At 37.7% G+C, this 19,636-nt stretch overlaps 1 protein-coding gene across 3 annotated transcripts; it reads left to right on the forward strand.

Annotated features, from left to right (window-relative positions):
- The first annotated feature begins 391 nt into the window (after positions 1-391).
- On the forward strand, positions 392-19,272 carry ASPA (aspartoacylase). 3 transcript variants are annotated; one of them, XM_025987898.2, is made up of 6 exons: positions 392-847; positions 4,492-4,687; positions 6,147-6,240; positions 9,692-9,799; positions 13,818-13,927; positions 17,710-19,272. In XM_025987898.2, the coding sequence occupies exons 1-6, from the start codon at positions 612-614 to the stop codon at positions 17,905-17,907; spliced, it is 942 nt and encodes a 313-aa protein (XP_025843683.1). In that variant the 5' UTR covers positions 392-611; the 3' UTR covers positions 17,908-19,272. The 3 variants fall into 3 exon arrangements, with proteins under 3 accessions (XP_025843683.1, XP_025843686.1, XP_025843687.1); XM_025987901.2 differs by having other exon boundaries at positions 394-847; positions 9,698-9,799; XM_025987902.2 differs by lacking the exon at positions 9,692-9,799 and having other exon boundaries at positions 394-847.
- The last annotated feature ends 364 nt before the right edge of the window (positions 19,273-19,636 follow it).

Raw genomic sequence — 19,636 nt, forward strand, 5'->3', positions numbered from 1 at the left:
GACCTGCCGTTGGCTGTTTTATGGAGGTGAGATTCAAATGCCCTCCGATATGAAAAGAATCTGAGAAGAAATAATTCAGAGAAGAAATATTTTTAAATATGAGTGGAAACATAAATACCAAATAATAGCATGCATATTATGAGCCACTTCTTTATTTTTATATGTGTTTTAAACTTTTTAATTTTTGAGGATTAGAAAGGTATAAACTATTTTTACTATTACAAGTGGTCATAGAAGCACCAGTAGGGGACATTCTAGCTGAAAGGAAAACAGAATTTTTGTATTAGTATGAGATGCTAATTTATTATTGCATTTAGATCTACTGACCATGTGAGGGAGTAAGAAGTTAAACAGCTGTATCTAGTTCATCTCTGCATATTTTAATCCAAATATGGTAAAGGGCAGGGCTAAAGAAGGGAGTGTCCCTATAATAAACAGGGCTCAGAACTTGTGATAGAATATTAAATTATTCTCTACTCAAGAGAACTCTGCACTTTGCACTTTGGTTAAAGTCCCATTTGGATTTAAATTTCTAAACTTTTCTTAAGAAATTAAGTTTTATTTGATCTCTTTTCTGAATTGCAGAAATCAGATAAAACTACTTGATAAAAATGACTTCTTATCATGTTACTGAAGATCCTATTAAAAAGGTTGCTATCTTTGGAGGAACTCACGGGAATGAATTAACAGGAGTATTTCTAGTTAAGCACTGGCTGGAGAATGACACTGAGATTCAGAGAACAGGGCTGGAGGTAAAACCATTTATTACCAACCCAAGAGCAGTGAAGAAGTGTACCAGATATATTGACTGTGACCTGAATCGAGTTTTTGATCCTGAAAATCTTGGGTAAGGCTACATTTTGTGTTGTATGCATAGGTGCATGTATGGGTATGTGTGTGAAAAGTGGTATATGTGAATGAGAACATGTACGGGTAGCACATGATATACATGCCCGTACAAATAATCACTGTTGTGAATAAGATCACTTTCACTTTTAATCATACTCCGCTATGAATTACTCAGCTATGTAAACTGGGCATTCACAGGCTCATTTATAAACTTTTCACAAGGTAAGACTATTCTTAACTGATTTTCTTTTTGAATGCATTCTGTATAGACGGAGACAATAAATAATAATGGCTTTTATTTTTAAACCGTATCTTTAAAGAAACAGATCAAATAGTCTTTTGTAATTTATTGGTGTTTTGCCACTATGCTTGTGTACATATTTGTTAGCTTTCTAGGTGGTTGACTATTATTTTTTCATGCAACTAAGACACTTTACCTGCATTTTCTGAACTTAAATTGCAGCTGGTTTATAATACGTTGCACACAATGTATGCAATAGTAACACTCTAGGTATTATTCATAACACATAGTATAAATAATACTATTTCCCCTTTGCTTACATCTTTATAGCTCTTAGTGTAGATATATAGGGCTGTTAGTATTTGCTTTCTACCACTTTCTTTTATTTACCTAAAAATATTATTAAACACCTACTTTTCACGGGGCACTGTGCCAGGTACCATGGGAGTACAAGGCTATGTACAAAATGGTTTCTGCCCACAACAAGTTGGAAGACAACCAAGTAGAAGATGTGCAAAGAAGCAACAAACACAGCACTGATTTAAGTACCCATTTTCTAATAAACACTTCAGTTTAGAGTTTCTTAAATTTACTCTCACAGCTGATGAAAATATGGTTACTACTTTTAGTACAAATATGCCTCACTTTATGAAATAGAAGTTTTCTAGAGAAAAGTATACATTAGATATGTTTTGTGAAACAAATATTTTTACTAGCATACATTTAAATTTCAGGAATGCTTTATCTTCATGACTGAGGTATGCCGATACAATTAAGGTTTATCTGGTCACCTAAAATAGGTTTTAACTAGCTCTTATATTACAAAAATTTGTTGAAGAATAACTCGTTTAGTTAGCATGTTAACTTCTCAAATAATTCTGAAATGGACTGGGGTGAGTTTTCTTACTATAACCACTCAATAGTATGCATTTTCTTTCTCTCTCTCTCTCTTTTTTTTTTTTTTTTTTTTTTTTTGGTAAGATTTTATTTATTTGAGAGAGAGAGAAAGAAAGAGAGAGAGTACAAGCAGGGTGAGGAGCAGAGGGAGAAGCAGACTCCCTGCCAAGCAGGGAGCCCAATGCAGGGCTCCATCCTGGGACTCTGGGATCATCACCTGAGCCAATGGCAGGTGCTTCACTGACTGAGCCACCCAGATGCCCCAATAGTATGCATTTTCAGTGAGAGCAGTCTTTTAAATTAAATTCACTTTCTAGTTCTTATACTTCAACACTATTCAGAGGCTAGACAGTTCTCTCTCAGAGTGATTCTGAAAGTTACAGAATAGATAAGTTAATTCCCTTCTCTTGTCTTCCCTCTCTCAAATATGCTCCTTTCCCTATATTCACCATCTCAGTGATGTCACCAGTACCCATCAAATCCCCCATGGAAATCAACTTGAAACCTTCCCTGTTCCTCAAGCTCCATGTCTAGTAAGTTACCAAATCTTCCCATTTATTCAAGTATTGAATATTTTGCAAATCCAATCTTCCTCTTCATTTTAACTTCCTTAGTTTATTTCTTCTGTGGACAGTTAGAGTAGCCTCCTAAAGAATCTCTGTATCTCGCCTTACTCCAATCCTTCCCGCCATTGACTCTCGTAGCAGAGATATCATCCTAACCAGACAGATCTTATCATGCCTGTCCCCAGTTGAAAATTCTTAAAAATCTACTATCCAGCGTAGATTTAAGTAACTTGGTATTGCTGTTATGCCTTTTAGGATCCTGCCCCTACCTATTGCTTCAGCTTCATCTCTTTGGACTCCCCCTATGAAACCCCAGGCAGGAGAATGCAGTGTCCATTATCTTTCAAGACTCTAAGCCTTAGCTCTAAGCAACTGGGCGGCTAGTGATGCCATTTATTCACACAAGGAAGAATTAGAAGCAAATCAATTGAAGGTAGAGTAATCTAGTACAGTTTTTTCATGAATTAACTTTTAAAATTCATATCTAGGTGCACTTGGGTGGTTCAGTTGGTTGGGCGGCTGAGTCTTGATTTTGGCTTAAGTCATCTCAGGGTCCTGGGATTGAGCCCCACATTGGGGGGTCCATGCTCAGCAGGGAGCCTGCTTGAGACTCTCTCTTTCCCTCTCCCTCAGCCCCTCCCTCCCCTCTAAAATAAATAAATAAATCTTAAAAACATTAAAATGCATATCTATCCATTAGGAACTATGTTTGTTTGCATATAATAAAACCTGAAAACAGTGGTTTAGGGATCCCTGGGTGGCGCAGCGGTTTGGCGCCTGCCTTTGGCCCGGGGCGCGATCCTGGAGGCCCGGGATCGAATCCCACGTCGGGCTCCCGGTGCATGGAGCCTGCTTCTCCCTCTGCCTATGTCTCTGCTTCTCTCTCTCTCACTGTGTGCCTATCATAAATAAATAAAATTTAAAAAAAAATTAAAAAAAAAACAGTGGCTTAAATAAATGTTTTCTTTTTTCTTTTTTTTTTTTTTTTTTTACAAATAAATGCACAGGTTGAAAGTCCAGGGATGGTTGCAGTGGTTCAATAATATCATTAGTATCACAGGTCTCTTCTATCTTCCCACTGCACAATCCTTGTATGTAGCCTTTATCCTCATAGTTTTGCTTTACAGTCAAAAATGGCTGTTCCACCTTCTTGATTGCATTTCAGTCAGGAATTACCCAGGTTCAAACTGTAGGGCCCTTGAAGATACTAGCAAAAATGAGAAACAGAAAGAGATGGAATTACAGAGAATTTAATCCTTATTTAATGAGGAAAAATAAACTTAAATCATCATCATGTACAGTAAGAAAAAGTGTATCCTAAAGATTAAGGGGAGGTAGAGACTTATTTGAGAATTCGATAAAAACTTAGCCCAGAAAAAGAATATATATGCATATGCCTGCAAATTTCTGCATTTTCTTAGAGTTTACAGACTTTGTAAAGTTTGCCCTGGGCCACTAGTAGTCCCTGACCTCGGTTAAAATCCCTAATTAGATAACATGATCACCTACGCTTGACTATTTTTGTGCAGTAGAAAATTAGCTACAGGACAAAAAAAAAAATTATGTGTGTGCTTGATAGTCTAGCCCTATAAAATAGCCCAATACACATAACATTTTAAAAATTATTGATTAAGTTAATGAATGAATTTTGTTCAACATTGAAGTCGAATGGCAAATTCTATTTGAAATGCCCTTTCTGGGATCAGCCACATAAATGAACTATTGTTGTGAGCATACCAATGCACTATTACATAAAATCACATGGAGAAAAAAAAGGAGTTTTTTATTTATGAAGTTTTCAAATAAGTTTCTACTCCCTTTACAGATTTTTTATATTAAAGTTTTGGCAACTGGCTCCTGATACACTGTGTTCTTATTGTATATTTATGTTATCTTAGCTGCAGATGTTGTTAATCTTCTTCTTTCTCCTAATAACAGCAAAAAAGTGTCAAAGGATTTACCATATGAAGTGAGAAGGGCTCAAGAAATAAATCATTTATTTGGCCCAAAAGACAATGAAGATTCCTATGACATTATTTTTGACCTTCACAACACTACTTCTAACATGGGGTGCACTCTTATTCTTGAAGATTCCAGGAATGACCTTTTAATTCAAATGTTTCATTACATTAAGGTAATGTCAATGTTATTAATTTATAAGTTAGCATAGTTCCTGTACTTTTTAGTCAATTATAAGATGCTGAACAACCAGAAAAGGGTCAGAAGAAGGGGTCCAGGAGAGATGAGGGAGTAGGAGGGGCACCAGAATAAAGGCAGTGTTGACAGGCAGAAACAAAGGTGAGGAAATGAGTAAAATAATACATAGGATAAATAAAATAACAAGAAAGTTGTGGATACTTGAGTCTATAAAATTATAAATCTTTTATCCAGATAGCCACCAAATCATAAGCTATTTGGTAAAATTAATACCAACATTTAAAATGGTGTGGTTGAAGTAGCTCAATTCTAGTTCTACGAAGCTCAAGAAATAGTCACTTACTGTTGACTAAAGGCCAGTGATAGAAAGAGTGACTCTTTTTAGTTCTACCCTTGTCTGCATTTGATCCTAACACCCCAACACACATCTGTTCTTCCAGTACTTCGTAAAGCTAATCATTTTAAGGCTCAGAAATTTACAAGATGAAAAATTCAGCAATCTTATAGCTAGCAAAAAAATGCTAGAAAAAATAACAACCAAGGAAAACCACAAATAATGAAATACATGTCTATTTCTATGTAATGGATTCTCTTCTTTCCAGAGGACTAGTCTAGTTTAGTGAAAAGAGTTTGATCCATGTAGCCAGGAGAATTTAGGCTTATAATCCTTGCTTTCTCATTCACTAACCTTGGACAAGACACCCCACTCCAAAACCTTGCCTTCCTTGTTGTATAAAATGGGCATTATAGCAACACTTACCCATATGGCTGTTAAACGTCTTACATAAGATAAAGTATTTAAAGCATTTAGCCTCACACCTAACAGATAGTAAAAAATAATCGTTATTTCTGTTTCACTTGAGTTCTGGTGGGAGTAGTAGTTCTGGTGGGAGCTCATAATCAGCAACTCTTTGTTGCTCATTAAAGGAAGAATCGAATGCTCCAGTTGCCAGGCATAGAAGCAGCATGGCTGACATTGTCACCAAAACTTGGAAGCATATCTTGAATTCTCACTCAGATAAGTGGAGATGGGGGAATTCACCTAACATCTGCACAGACCTGGACTGTAGGGGTAGAAACAAAATTCTTTATGTGACCAATACGAAGCTAAAAACTGTAACCAGTGGTGAAAACAAAAATAACCAAATCCATTCAGAAGGAAAATTTATTTCATATTCTTTGATCATGGTCCTTGAGAATTATTTAATGTACCTGCTATCAGAAAGCTATGCAGAATTCAATTTCATATGTCATTCACTACTGTGTTTTCAAAGCAATAATAATAGCATTGAATCTTAGAGTGTTTCATAAAGCTGTCTTACTAATCTTAGTTGGTGTAGTAAAACATATTGAAGGCATTATTGACTCTCTAGTGGCAAAGAGAGCAAAGTGTATGGTCTTTACATAATAAGAAAGATGTTTTAAATTCTTTTCAGACTTCTTTGGCTCCATTACCCTGCTATGTTTATCTTATTGAGCATCCTTCCCTCAAATATGCAACCACTCGTTCTATAGCCAAGTATCCTGTTGGTAAGTCATATTTCCCATTGTCACAATTGCACAAAATACGTCCTATGTGAAACTCTGAGAAAATTATTTCTTGAAGAATATTTATAGTTACCTTGCTTATCATTATGGCTTATAACTGTCAAGTAATAAGCAGACTAACTCCAGGCAGGCTCTAATTATATCAGATTTCCTCAATTTCATTGAACATCTTTCTACATTCCAGGAGACAAATAGTGAGCTGAGGAAATTTGAATCTTTATAATGTGCAGTAAACATGCCTACCTTTTGTGCCTAAAAAGAGATCATTTCTGTCTTCCAAGACTGTTCACTATACAAACACTCTTGAAAAATAAGCTGGAACCAAGGCAGTCAGTGTCTTGCTGGCAAGACATGCAGAAACACAAAAGACCCAAGAAAATTTTTCTCTCAACATTCCTCTTAGGCACCTGATTTGCAGTCACGTCTCCCGCTAACTGTTTGCTATCCATTCACTTGTTTGCCCTGTCAGTTTCTAGGCTGTGAATTCACCTTTGCCTTCTAGCAACTTCCAACATGGAGGCTTGCACAGACAGTCTGTTTTATCTATATTCCACTCTCTTCCTGAGTGACCTGCTAGCGTAATTGTTTGCAGACTATACTATAGTAATTAAAATTGCTGCCACATCTTAAAATATTTTTGTTAGATCTCAAATGATTTTAACCAAGAGCAATTTAATTTGAAAACAAGTGGTCAGGGCAGCCGGGGTGGCTCAGCGGTTTAGCGCCACCTTCAGCCCAGGGCGTGATCCTGGAGATTCGGGATCCAGTCCCGCATCGGGCTCCCTGCATGGAGCCTGCTTCTCCCTCTACCTGTGTCTCTGCCTCTCTCTCTCTCTCTCTCTCTCTCTCTCTGCCTTTCTCTCTGTGTCTCTCATGAATAAATAAATAAAATCTTTTTTAAAAAAAAAAAGGAAAAGAAAAGTTGTCAAACAATGTAAACAAATTTATTTTTTTAAAAAAAGAATTTACAGTTATCTTGGTTATTCAATTGTTGATAATTTGGTGCAAAATCAGGGATCTCTTGGGGTAAGCTAAATATTCACACATAGGTAATTATTTGAAACAAGCCAAATGCTTAGCAATAAAGAATGGAGGTCTTGTTTCTGGGACACCAAAAAAATCAAAAGATTTCTGCACTTTGAAAAGCAGTCTTGGTCTATGATATTTGTGGGGTGATGCTGCTCTTAACCAAAACAAATACCTACCGATATGTTTGGGCCTGAAAAATAGAGCAAAACCTTTCAAACATTTCAATATGAGAGAGTATTATGATCATCATAAATAATTAGAAATATTGTATGTTCTCCCTGTAACTTTGCTATTTTATTTGGAATATTTTTATACCATCCATTCATTGGGGGAAAAAATACTTAACGATCAGAGAGAAACAATCTCCAACTCAACATTTTATAATGTACCCAAAACTGTTGTCCCATACAAATTTGCTTTAGCTTCTACAGCCTCCTACAAGGACCACCTTTGCATTCTATTGCCAAGGCAGCTGAAATGTTGCAGGATCATTCTAGATAAACTTTATTCTAGAAAGAAGCAGTTTGCTGCAGCCAGCCGCTCCTAGAATCTTCTTCATTTTCTGTCTCTGTGTCTCACGTGTGCATGGGCACGCGTGCACACACACACACACACACACACACACAAATGGAAGAGAAACTAGACAGAGTCTTCTACTAACTCTCCCAGATCCATCATGGCCTCATTTGAGACTCAGAAGATTTACTCTTATGACCATTACTTCTTTAGCTCCACTCAGACTATGCTGTGGCCATTTTCTACAAATTTAAACATTCTTCTCTGATACAGGATCTTGTGTCAAAGTTAATTGCTGGTTTAGAAAATATGGCGACCCTATTATATTTCACTCACAATCATAAAGGAAAAAACCCTTTAATAACTGACTCTTCTGGGTAAGACACCCACTCTTACCCATCATATCTGCTCTCCACATAGGACTGCCCACACCACACTTTCTATCTCACAAATGGCTTAAGCAATAAGATAAATTTATTATTTTATCTAATAGCTCAACAGCATTATGAGGGGGTAGGTTCTTTTTATCTTTCTAGTCTACCATCTTTAGCACCATTTTTTTTTTTTTTTTAGCAATCCATGGCCACAAGATGCCCACTGTAATTTTAGGCATCATATGCCAACAAGACAGTATCTAGTGGGTTTAAGAAAGTTTTTAGGAACTCCTCTCACAAACCTTCTGTTGTAACTATTTGTTAGAACCAGGTCACATATCCATTCTTAAATCAATAACTAGGGTACTGGGAGTACTGTGATGACTTATATTACTCACATTTACACCTGAGCTGGGGAAAAGTGCCCTTACCTGGAAGATTGGATACCCAACCAAAATCAGGACTCTGTTAGAAAGGGGGAAGGTGGAAAGGCTTTTGGATTGGCAACTAACAATGTCTTCCACAACATATCCTTGAATACATTTTTGCATGTCTGTACAAATCATTTATACACAGATGCATACCTCAGCCACACTTAACACTACATGCTTAAAAATATGTCGAAACGTGTATACAAGAAAACTAAACACAACAAAAAAAAATGAAGATCAAATACAGAAAAGTTTTGTGAATCAAGAAATAAAAGAAGTGAGTGAAAATAAAATGGACAAAAGGAATGTATATGAATACATATGAATTGAATGAAAGAGAATGAATGACATTATACTTGGTCAATGGTTTAAAAGTAGAGAAGGTAAGGACTGGAAGGATGACTATGGGAGACTGGAACAGGAGGGGAGTGACTAAATATTTCATTTAGAGGAAGAGTATTTTGTAGATGTGAGGATGGATTGGGTTTGGAGTGAAAAGAAATGGATACAAATCCATTCTAAGGAAAACTAACACTATTGCACTATCATGTCAGGATGGGTTGTTATGCTAAGGGCAAGATTGTTGCTCTAGGGTCACATAGATTGTCATGTTGACTTACATCCATGGCTCTAGATTTCTGTGACTTAAATGGGTGACTTTCTTCCTGTCAAAACTAAGGAATAGGTCTATGACAGTTTCTATTTGTGGCCACCAATTATTTTGTCAATATAAATTTGTCTACTCCATTTACATTCTCAATATGATGATATTTAAATATTTTGACAATATTTAAGGAAATTTAAAGAAAAATGACCCCAAAGTTTTACTACTCTAATATAATTCTTTGATATTTTTCCATGATCTCTCCCAGTCTTAATTCACTATGCTCATAACATGTACATGTAAATGTTCTGCTTTTATTTTTTGCCTAACATTGTCTCAAATATTTTCCGTGATGCTACATGGTCTACCTTTCTAATAATTTTAATGATAGGATCATAGATCTTGATATATTAAAATGCTCAACTTTATAATATATTGTAATACTTATATAAATGTGACTATTTCCCCTCTGTACCGAGGTATAGAAGTTGGTCCCCAACCTCAAGGGGTTCTGAGAGCTGATATTTTGGATCAAATGAGAAAAATGATTAAGTATGCTCTTGATTTTATACATAATTTCAATGAAGGTAAGTAGGAGGTAGGAATTGTTTCCTTGTTAGTGTGTATGTGTATAAATAAATCAGAAAAAAGAGCTGGAATGAGCACACATAGTGACTTAATCACTAAACATTGAAATAGCAATCGTCAAATTCGCCATGATCATGGTAATAGATGCTTTTTAAAAACGTTATTCACTTCAGCCATTCCTCAATGACTAGAATAGACACATTTAAGAAAAGCAACTACCAGATAAAGCTCCCCAAATAAAATTCTCATCTTCCTACTAATTTCCAGTACAAATGTCCATTAAACATGAAAAGGTGTCCAATATCACTAGTAATCAGAGAAATGCAAATTAAAATAAGAAACTATTCTCTCCCATTAGAGTGAAAAAATATGAAAATCTGATAATATTAACTGTTGGTAAGGGCATAGGAAAAGGGGGTGCTCTCATCTATGCTAGTATAAATTGGTAAGGACACTTTAGAGAGAATTTTTACAGCATCAACTTTTTGAAATGCACAAATCCTATGACCCAGCAATTCCATATCTCAAAGAAACACAAGCACATGGATACCCAATAGGTCATATGCAAGGGTGGGTATCAGCTTCACTAGTAAGAGGAAAACAATATAAATGACCTGAATATTGATCCATCGGTGAGCAATTCAATAAAGTAATGTGGAAAGGTCTTCAAAATACATTGTTAATTACAGAAAGCAAGCTACAGACCAAAACATGCAGCATACCAATTTTCTTCAGAATAATAATGATAAATGCTTACTAGAATACTTATATATATGCTAATGCACTGGAAAAGTCCTAGAAGAAAACACACCAAACTGGTAACAGTGATTACTGGGGAGGGGAGGAAAAAACAGGTTAATTTTGTTCTGTTTTGAAGTGAATGATGCATTCATGTGTTATTTGTGTAATTAAAAAATAATTAAATGAGGCTGGTGGTGGAGTGATATATGGAACTCTACTATCTGCTCATTTATTTGGTAAACCTAAAACTGCAGGAAAAGGTTTGTTAATTACTAAAAATAAATTTACTTTAAAATTTTAAAATAAGGTGTAATTTTTTTGTTTTTAGAATAAGGTGTAATTAAAATAAAACCAAAGAGACCTGAAACTAATATAACACTGTATATTAACTATCCTGGAATTAAAATTTTAAAAATTTAATAAAACTTTTAAAACTTAAAAAAAATTATTTAAAGAGAGAGAGAGACTATGTAAATAATTATTCCAGAAGGCTGAATTGAAATTATTGTGGAGTGGGTCATTATAGAGACAAAGCTGGAGAATAGTTCAGTGTCATGGGGCATATAATTCCTTAACGGTAGATTGTGCACCCTACTGCAATCACAGGAATTTCTTCTATACTTGGGAATCCTTTGACTCCAAAGTCATAAAGACTGAAAATCAGCTTTTTACCATCTTTATCTGAGAAGAGGGTCTATAGCCTCAAATGGACCTGGTGTTGGGAAGGCAACCACGAATTCACAAGAAACCCTTCAAATAATAAGTGTGGGACTACAATATGTTAAGAAATTATGTACCCAGGTAGAAGGCCACAGATCTGAATGGGAAAACATGGTTTCCAAATCACAATCCATAGACTTCTACCCCAGGGGTTGGGGATCTCTTAGCTATTCTAGGAGCTCTGGGACATTCCAGGACAGTAGCTCCAGAGCAGTTCTGTTTTATTGCTCTTTCCTATAACATTTCACTTAAGCAAAGGATTCTGCAATTCAAAAATTTTAAACCACTATTAATTTTGACTTTCTAGTTTGGTGGATTTTTAACTAACATGGAAAGAGCACCATAATCCAAAGAATGCTGACAAAGGGATAACCACCTAGAGAAAAATCTCTAGAAATGTGCAGAAGAGCTCCATCCTTGACTCTGTGCTACTCAAAACTATTAGTAAGTTGGATAAAGATATATGTGACATACTTATATATAAATGAAAGGTGGCAGGAAGCTTGCAGGAAAATATCCAGGGTCAAAAGGTGGACCCAAAAAGTCCTGACAATTTTTAACAGTTGCCCAAAGCAAATGTTTTAAGTTAAGTACATTTCAGGTGTAAAGTTTGCTTTTCTGTTAAAAAAAAAAAAAAAAAAAAAAAGCCCAGAATAAAGGAGATGATGGTCTCTCTTCTGCATTGAATAAACATCACTTGGGGAACTGTGAATAAATTCTGAGTCCATATTTCAGGAGGAGCATCTATGAACTAGAGGTAGGCCAAGGAGAAAATTGAGAATGCTAAAGAGTTTGAAAACCGTAATAAGAATAATCCCTAAAACGTGCATAAAACTTCAGTTTACAAAGCACCTTCCCATACAAGCTCGTGAATGTGACCACATATGAATAGTGAATAAGAGTGTTCAGACTGGCAAAAGAAGATTTTATATTAGAGTTTTAGAAGTACTATATTGGAAAACAATTAGATGTTTTCTGTGACTCTGAGGGCAGAATAGAATCAGTGGAATAAAGTTACCGAGAAACCGAAATTTCTAATTAACAACGCTAACAATGGAATGGACCACACTTTGTGAGGCTGTCCAAGCCAGAGTAAGATGACCACTTGGCTGGAAAGATGTAGAGAAGACTCAAGCACTGATGAAGTTGGGCATTTGAGGCTCCTTTGAACTCTGAGATTTGAAGTAGCAAAAACATGCTCCTTTGTATTCTAGCACTTTTTCCTTTCCTTCCACGGACCTTCTGCTTTAAGGAGATGACACCTAATAAGTTTCCATCTTCACCTGGAGAATGGGGTAGATTGTAAAAATGGCCACAAATTGTTCCCTGAGTCTGTGCTTTTACAATGTGGTGTTTTAGATCCTTCTACCAAGAAATGAAGTCTATTTCCCTACCTGCTGAATCTGGCGTGGCTGCGTTATGTGTTTTGTGCCACAGGAGAAATGTGAAAAGGACTTGTGCGCTAGAGCTTACTCTCTTGCTCCCCTTAGGCACCCTGTACTGCCAGTACGTGGGTCAGCTTCGCCTAGCCTCACCTGCTGAATAATGGGAGGTGATGAAGCAAAGAACTCAAACACCCTAGCTCCAGCTGACAGCCTGTCGAATGCCAGACATGAGAGTAAGACATCATAGGTCATCCAGCCCCCAGCTGACCTGCCAGCACATCACAAATGCATGAGCAAGCCAGTCAGAAATCAGCAAGCCCGCCTAAACCAGATGAACTGCCCAAACAACCCGCAGAACCATGAGCTAAATTGAAGGTCACCATATGACACCACCGAGTTCTGGGGTAGTGTGTGAAGCAGCAAAAGCTAACTGATACAGAAGCGACCACAGGATCTCCACAGTCCAATCCTGGCTGCGCTTTCTGCTCTAAAGACAAAAGAAGATTTTCCTTTGAGTTGCAAACATAGTACAGCATCGGGTCGTCCTGGTTGCTCAGAGTTGTCTGACATACACGTAAACTACTCCTTTTCCAAGTTTCTGGCCATTGGGCTGTTTAATGTTGCTGCATCTTTGGAAATAGGACCCCACTATTGGCAGGCTGCCTGCATCCTGAGGTCTCACAATACTTAGTTAAGAGAGATGGGGCCTGCTGCTGAAGTCATCTAACCTCCCGGAAATCCTCCTGAGGTTCTATGATCATAGAATGTCAGAGTTGGAAGGGCCTCCAAGATAAGGTAGTTCAAAACTTTCATTGGACAGGTGAAGAAAGTGAGCCTCCAGAAGGGAAGCATCTTGCTTGAGATTGCACAGCTAGGTTAAAGCCTGGGTATCCTGACTCCCATCCTAGCCTCCCTTTCTCCTACACTGGCTTCTCAAGTTCTGTTTTCTACATTTATCCTTTAGTGTGTTTGTGCACAGTGTACTAATAGAAATAGTTTGAGAACTTCTTTTGGTCAAATGTTGTTTATGAATATCCTTAACTAACATGGTATGTTCTTCCTGTAGTTGTCTATCTTCATTGTTTGGTTGCTGTTGTTCCCTAAAGTGTCAACTTCCTTTTTTTCAAGAAGCATTTTTAGTCACTAATTATACATATTGTTTTCACCATAGGAAAGGAATTTCCTCCTTGTGCTATTGAAGTCTATAAAATAATGGAGAAAGTTGACTATCCCAGGAATGAAAATGGAGATATTGCTGCTCTGATCCACCCTAATCTGCAGGTAGCATTTGCTGTTTTTGTGTTTAACATTCAAAATAATGAGACCCAACTTTCAAAAAGAGCTTTATTTTTTTAAAGACTTTATTCATGAGAGACACAGAGAGAGAGGCAGAGACACAAGCAGAGGGAGAAGCAGGCTCCATGCAGGGAGCCCGATGCAGGACCCAATCCTGGGACTCCAGAATCATGACCTGAGCCAAAGGCAGACGCTCAACCACTGAGCCACCCAGATGTCCCCAAATAGAACTTTACACCTTATAATCCATTTTGCATACATTAGCACATTTGGGTTCTCAAAAACACTGCAGTGTAGGTAGGGTATTCAGACCTTCATTCAGTAAATGTTTATCGAATACAGCTTGGGCTAACTCTGGGGATACATCTGCGCACATGGCCTATACTCTTGTGGTATTTATGGTATTGATATCCCAAACTCTAAACTGTGGTTTGGAAAACAAGATAACCAGATGCTATACCAGAATAATGAAGTAGTAAGGAAGGGGTCTGACAAGGCCTCTCAGGGAAGGTGAAATTCCTGCCCATTGCACTTGGAATTATTTTATCTATTTAAACACAAGAAAACTGAGGCTGACAGAGGCTTCCAGTTATGGTATCAATCAATCGTGGGATAAAAGGCACAGCACAGGGAATATTGTCAGTGGAGGTGTGATAGGGCTAAATCATGGCAGATGATAGCTACACTTGCAGTGAGCAGAGCATAAGGTATAAACTATGTTGTACACCTGAAACTAATGTAACATTGTGAGTCAACTACACTCAAAAAAAAAAAAAAAAAAAAAAAGAAAGAAAAAAAGAAAAGAAAACAGAGGTTCAGAAATTAGATCTTTCCCGTAGTCATACAGCTATCAGTGGCAGATCCAGAACTAATGTTCTTTGCAGTTGACCATGTTGCTGCCACCTCCTTGTGATCAGCACTGAATAAGTTAGAGCAAAACACTCAGAACCTCTTTCTTTGCAGTGTTTTCCGCCAGCATTCCTCACTTTCCTCAGAACCCCAGTATCTCTTCCTTGTCTTGTTTGATCAATTATTGCATAATTAAGGGAGAACAAAAGGCTCTTGGGAGGGTGTCAGAGGTTTAAATCTGGAAAAGGTAAATGTAGAAAAAAGGAGGAGCAAGGATTCCAAAACCTAAAACATCTGTTCCCATCGTGAGTCCCCTACTCACCCTCAGACATCAGAGATGGAAGAGACCTGGCAGGTTATCTAGTCTGGGGCTTTCAACTCTGGCTCTCCACGCCTAGAGAGCCTTTGAGACATAACGGTGCCAGGATCCCACTCAGATCATCTGATCTTATTGGCCTGGGTAATCGAGGTAGAAAGCCATTGATCCAGACTTACAACTTAATAAAGTAGCCTGCCCAAAAATACAGACAAGTGGAGCAAATTATGCTTTGTGGCTTAGTGGGATCCAGGTAGAAACCAGAAGAAGGGGTTTAAAGTGATTTAAAGGAAAGAAAGATAAAGATTGAGGGAGAGAGAGAGGAAGCACTACAGGTAACAAAAATAGCAAGCGCAGAAACAGGCCAAGATGTAGGTGTCATAACTGGCTACAGCACAGGATTTTTGTTTTTGATATTTGTATTCCTCAATGATCCTTGAAGAATATAAAAATCATGCTGTAGAGGCTGAGAAGTGAGGCAGAGATCAGTAACAAGCAGGGTTAGTAGTAGGTCTTGAAAGGAAGGATGGTATTGATCTGATGGCTGAGTACTCTGCAAGAAACAAGTGATTCATTAATTATTGCAATAAGTATATTTGAATGACTACTAAGCCTGTTCTGGGCCCCAAGATTCCAGATAGACAAGGTCCCTCACAGAGCTTGCATACTAATCAGGGGAGAACAGAGCATGAATAAGTAAACAACACATAAACCAGATCATTTCAAATTGTAATGAGTACTATAAGAGAAATAAACAGAGTAATAGAGGCTAACAGAGGGTTCCTGTTAGATGGAATGGTCTGAAAGAGCTCCGTCTGAGATGACGGCTTTGAATCTGGAACCTGAACCATGAGAAGTCAGCCAGGTGGAAGACAAGTCCAAAGGCCCTAAGGCTGGAACAGACTTGGTGTGTTTGAGGAACAGCAAGACCAGTGTCAATGGAGAGTAGGGGATGAACAGAGAGGACAGTAGACTCTGGAGCTAGAGACACAGTCCAGGTTTTGCTCTAAGAGTGATGGGGTTCTCAATCAGGGATGTTCACTGGAGTGATCTAGAGGATAGACCCCCAAAGGCTTGGAACCTGTTACAAAAGCTACCAAAGCAGTGCTTCTCAAACTTGGGCTGCAGGAGAATCACATGAGGAGCTTTGAAAACATCTTGATTGCCAGGTCCCATCCCCAGAGATTCTGATTTAATTCATCAAGGTGGACACAGGAAATGCATTAGGTTCACCAGGTGATGTTCATGTGGCTTAGGTTTGGGTAGCCCTGCACACCCTTGGAATTCCCACAGGTGTGGCAAAGAAGCAGTGTCACTTGTTCTAGAAGCACATCTCTGGCTGAAAATCACTGCTCCAGAGAAGTTTCCAACACACTGTCCTGCAGAATCACTTGGGGCTGTAAAACACAAAACCAACCAATAGTGACCTATAAATAAGTAGTGTGAGGGTAGCGAAGGAGGCGTGTGGTAGAACCATGCACCTTCGTTACATATTGTATGATTACCTGACTCTATTTTATGCCTATGTCTGAACTCATAGAGCTATGCAAAAAATGAATAAATTTTACTGTATGTAAATTTTGAAATAACTTTTTTTTAATTAATGGTGCCTGAGCCCTGCCCTTGAGATGCTGATTTCATGCATCTGTAATGCACCCAGCCCCTCTACTAATCTATATTTTTTAAACATCCCAAGTGATTATAATGTGCAGTCACGGTTGAGAAAATTGCCATAATGCAGTGCTGCCCAAATTTTAATGTTGTGCCTGCGAATCTCTGGGGATTTGTTAACGTGAAGATTTTGATTTAGTAAGTTTGCAGTGGGGAGTAAAATTGTGCTTTTCTAGTAAACTCCCAGGTGCTGCTGGGAAATGTTAAAAGTACAAACTCTGAGGCCCGACCCCTGCCCTATAGAATCTGAATCTGCATTTTAACAAAATCCATACACCATCTGCAAACATGTCAGAGTTTGGGAAAGACTGGTTTAGGGTTCCTGTGATGTGACATCATTAGTGCCTGAGGGTTCAACGGACCAGATCCCTAATGCGAGACCTTTCCGATAACTCAGTTGTTACCACGGGGTACATTCACCTTATCTTAGACTTGCCCAGCCCAGCCCCGCCTCCCCTCTGGAGCTCCAACCAAATAGAATCCCTTTGCAGGCAGGCATAATGGTACACACCCCAGCAGTATAATGTCCAGCACACTAAAGGCTCTTAAATGGATATTTCCTAAATTTTGCTGAACAGAATTCAACTTCAGCTAGCAAGAGATAGAATATACACTTTGGGAGACACACATTTAGTTTTGCCCTTTAATATTCTACTGTCTTTGACAACATTTAAGGCAAATTTGGTATTGAAGCAAACTCTAATTACACGTATCAGTTATAAAAATTAAATGGGCAACTCTTACAACTGCTGCCCAGATTAATGGCTCAGTCTCAGCTCAGAACACTCATGTGCTTCCCAACACATCTCTCAGGCATCTCCTTTTTTATACAATGCTATAATTTGTTATTTGTCTAGAGCCCAATTTAAGACTTTAAAAGCAAGAAGGAAGACCCAAATGTAACTTATATATTTTAATTGTTTCCTGAAAGGATCAAGACTGGAAACCGCTGCACCCTGGGGATCCTGTGTTTTTAACTCTTGAGGGAAAGATTATTCCATTGGGCGGAGACAGTACTGTGTACCCAGTATTTGTAAATGAGGCCGCATATTATGAAAAGAAAGAAGCTTTCGCAAAGACAACCAAACTAATCCTCAATGCAAGAAGTATTCGCTCCTCTTTACATTAGGAATCGTTTCTTACTTACCTGTTATACAGTATCTTGAAAAACTCCATTAGTTTGTAAGCTCCTGAAGGCAGGATTGTTCTTTATTTAACTACATACCCATAGCACCTAGTCCAGTGCCTTGCACACATTGGGCATTCAAGCAAATTTTCTGAATGAATGAGAAATTAATGAGTATCTTTTAAAAGTGTCATATTAGGTACATAGCTTATTCAAAGAGGTGCATTTCTTATTTCTCTATAGCTCCTTCTATATCATACTTTGATAGTTTAAAATTCTGAATAAACAGCTTCTAAATTCAAATTTCAAAATTGAAATGGATACTATATAAAAATTATTAATTTGAGCATAGAATTAAATGTGTTTTCATATTACTAACTTGAGCATAGAATTAAATGTGTTTTCAAGTAATGTATAAGTGCTACTAAAAACTAATGATGCAGACTTGCTATTTTTAAATTTTTCACATTTGAATTAATGATAATGTATTAAGTACCCATCTGTCAACTTTAGCAATAGTTGTGATATCCGTAGGAGATCTTTAATTGTTCTTTTGAAGATGAAATGTGAACAAGAAATGAGGGCTGATTTATAAAGGTGACATTAGGGGTAAATCAAGAAACTGAATGGTCCTTTGTCCACAGACAGTGACCTACACAAAGCACCACTGCTCTGACATGGTCTTGTTCTGCATTGACCTCAGGGAGTGAGGAGCCTCCTCCAAGACATCTCACACGCCTCTTGGGAAGCTAACGTTCCTTCCCAACCTGTATGCATATTTCTTCCAACTGTTACTTCTCATTTTGAGGGAATGCATTTGTCCTTGTTCCCAGCCAACATCTGAGGAAGTCTTTGGGCTCCTGTAGCATAGGTGGTAAAGACAGAAATAGCGGAGGGCAGCAGACACTAGTGGAAGTGTGACCCAAACTCATGTCTCTGGTTCAACATGCATTCTTTCAAGAAAGCGCCCATGATCGAAATGGCCAAATCCCTCCCTGTCACCATTCTTCTCCTCAAAGGTCTTTGGGTTGAAACAGGGCCTCTGTCACCCTCCAGTCCCTGCAGGAGCCTCCCTTGCCTCCTCTCTTAGGCCCCAGTGGCCAAGTAAAGAGAGTTTTTATTGTATGATTTGGACCCCAAGGAACCCATGTTTATGGTTTCAAATGTATGTACTAAGATCATACTAATGTTGTCTGAAGCAAAGATATATGTAAATATCTCGTTCCTCCAGAGTGAACAAACGCCATTAAGCTAATTTCATTTTCATATTCAGTGTTTTATAAAATACAAGTAAGCTCTTTCTCAGCACCAATATTTTTGTACTGTGACAAAATGATTTGTATTGCAATAAACTCTCTTCCTTCTGAATTCTGAAGTTAAAGTTCAATTTATCAGTGAGCTTTTGCACAGAACAAGTTTTACCAATCTTCCTTCAAGATTTTACCAATTTTCCTTCTCCTACTGCAAAAGTTCATGTTTTATGTCCGAGTCCAATTTTTCTGGGTCAGTTTTTTCCAGACGTAAACATTGGCAAGAATGCTTTACTCTTCCATCAAACTTTAGTCACCTATAAAATTCACAGTGTAAGGTCTTACACTCTGGCTCAATATTTACAGTATTCAGTTTCTGGTTAAATGTGTGTTTTTTTTTTTTTAATCTAAAGCATATTGCTGTTTGGCTTTAGCCACTTTCAGTTTTATTCTATTTTGATTATTTCTAACAATCCACAGAC

Source organism: Vulpes vulpes, chromosome 2 (assembly GCF_048418805.1).
Source record: "Vulpes vulpes isolate BD-2025 chromosome 2, VulVul3, whole genome shotgun sequence".
NCBI classification, from domain to species: domain Eukaryota; kingdom Metazoa; phylum Chordata; class Mammalia; order Carnivora; family Canidae; genus Vulpes; species Vulpes vulpes.

What these genes read in the sequence shown, in the direction of transcription:
- ASPA (XM_025987898.2), top strand. Translation starts at nt 612, where the DNA reads ATGACTTCTTATCATGTTACTGAAGATCCTATTAAAAAGGTTGCTATC. An exon ending in AAATGTTTCATTACATTAAG is followed by an intron (nt 4,688 to 6,146) that starts GTAATGTCAATG and finishes AATTCTTTTCAG; the next exon opens with ACTTCTTTGGCTCCATTACC. An exon ending in TATAGCCAAGTATCCTGTTG is followed by an intron (nt 6,241 to 9,691) that starts GTAAGTCATATT and finishes CTCTGTACCGAG; the next exon opens with GTATAGAAGTTGGTCCCCAA.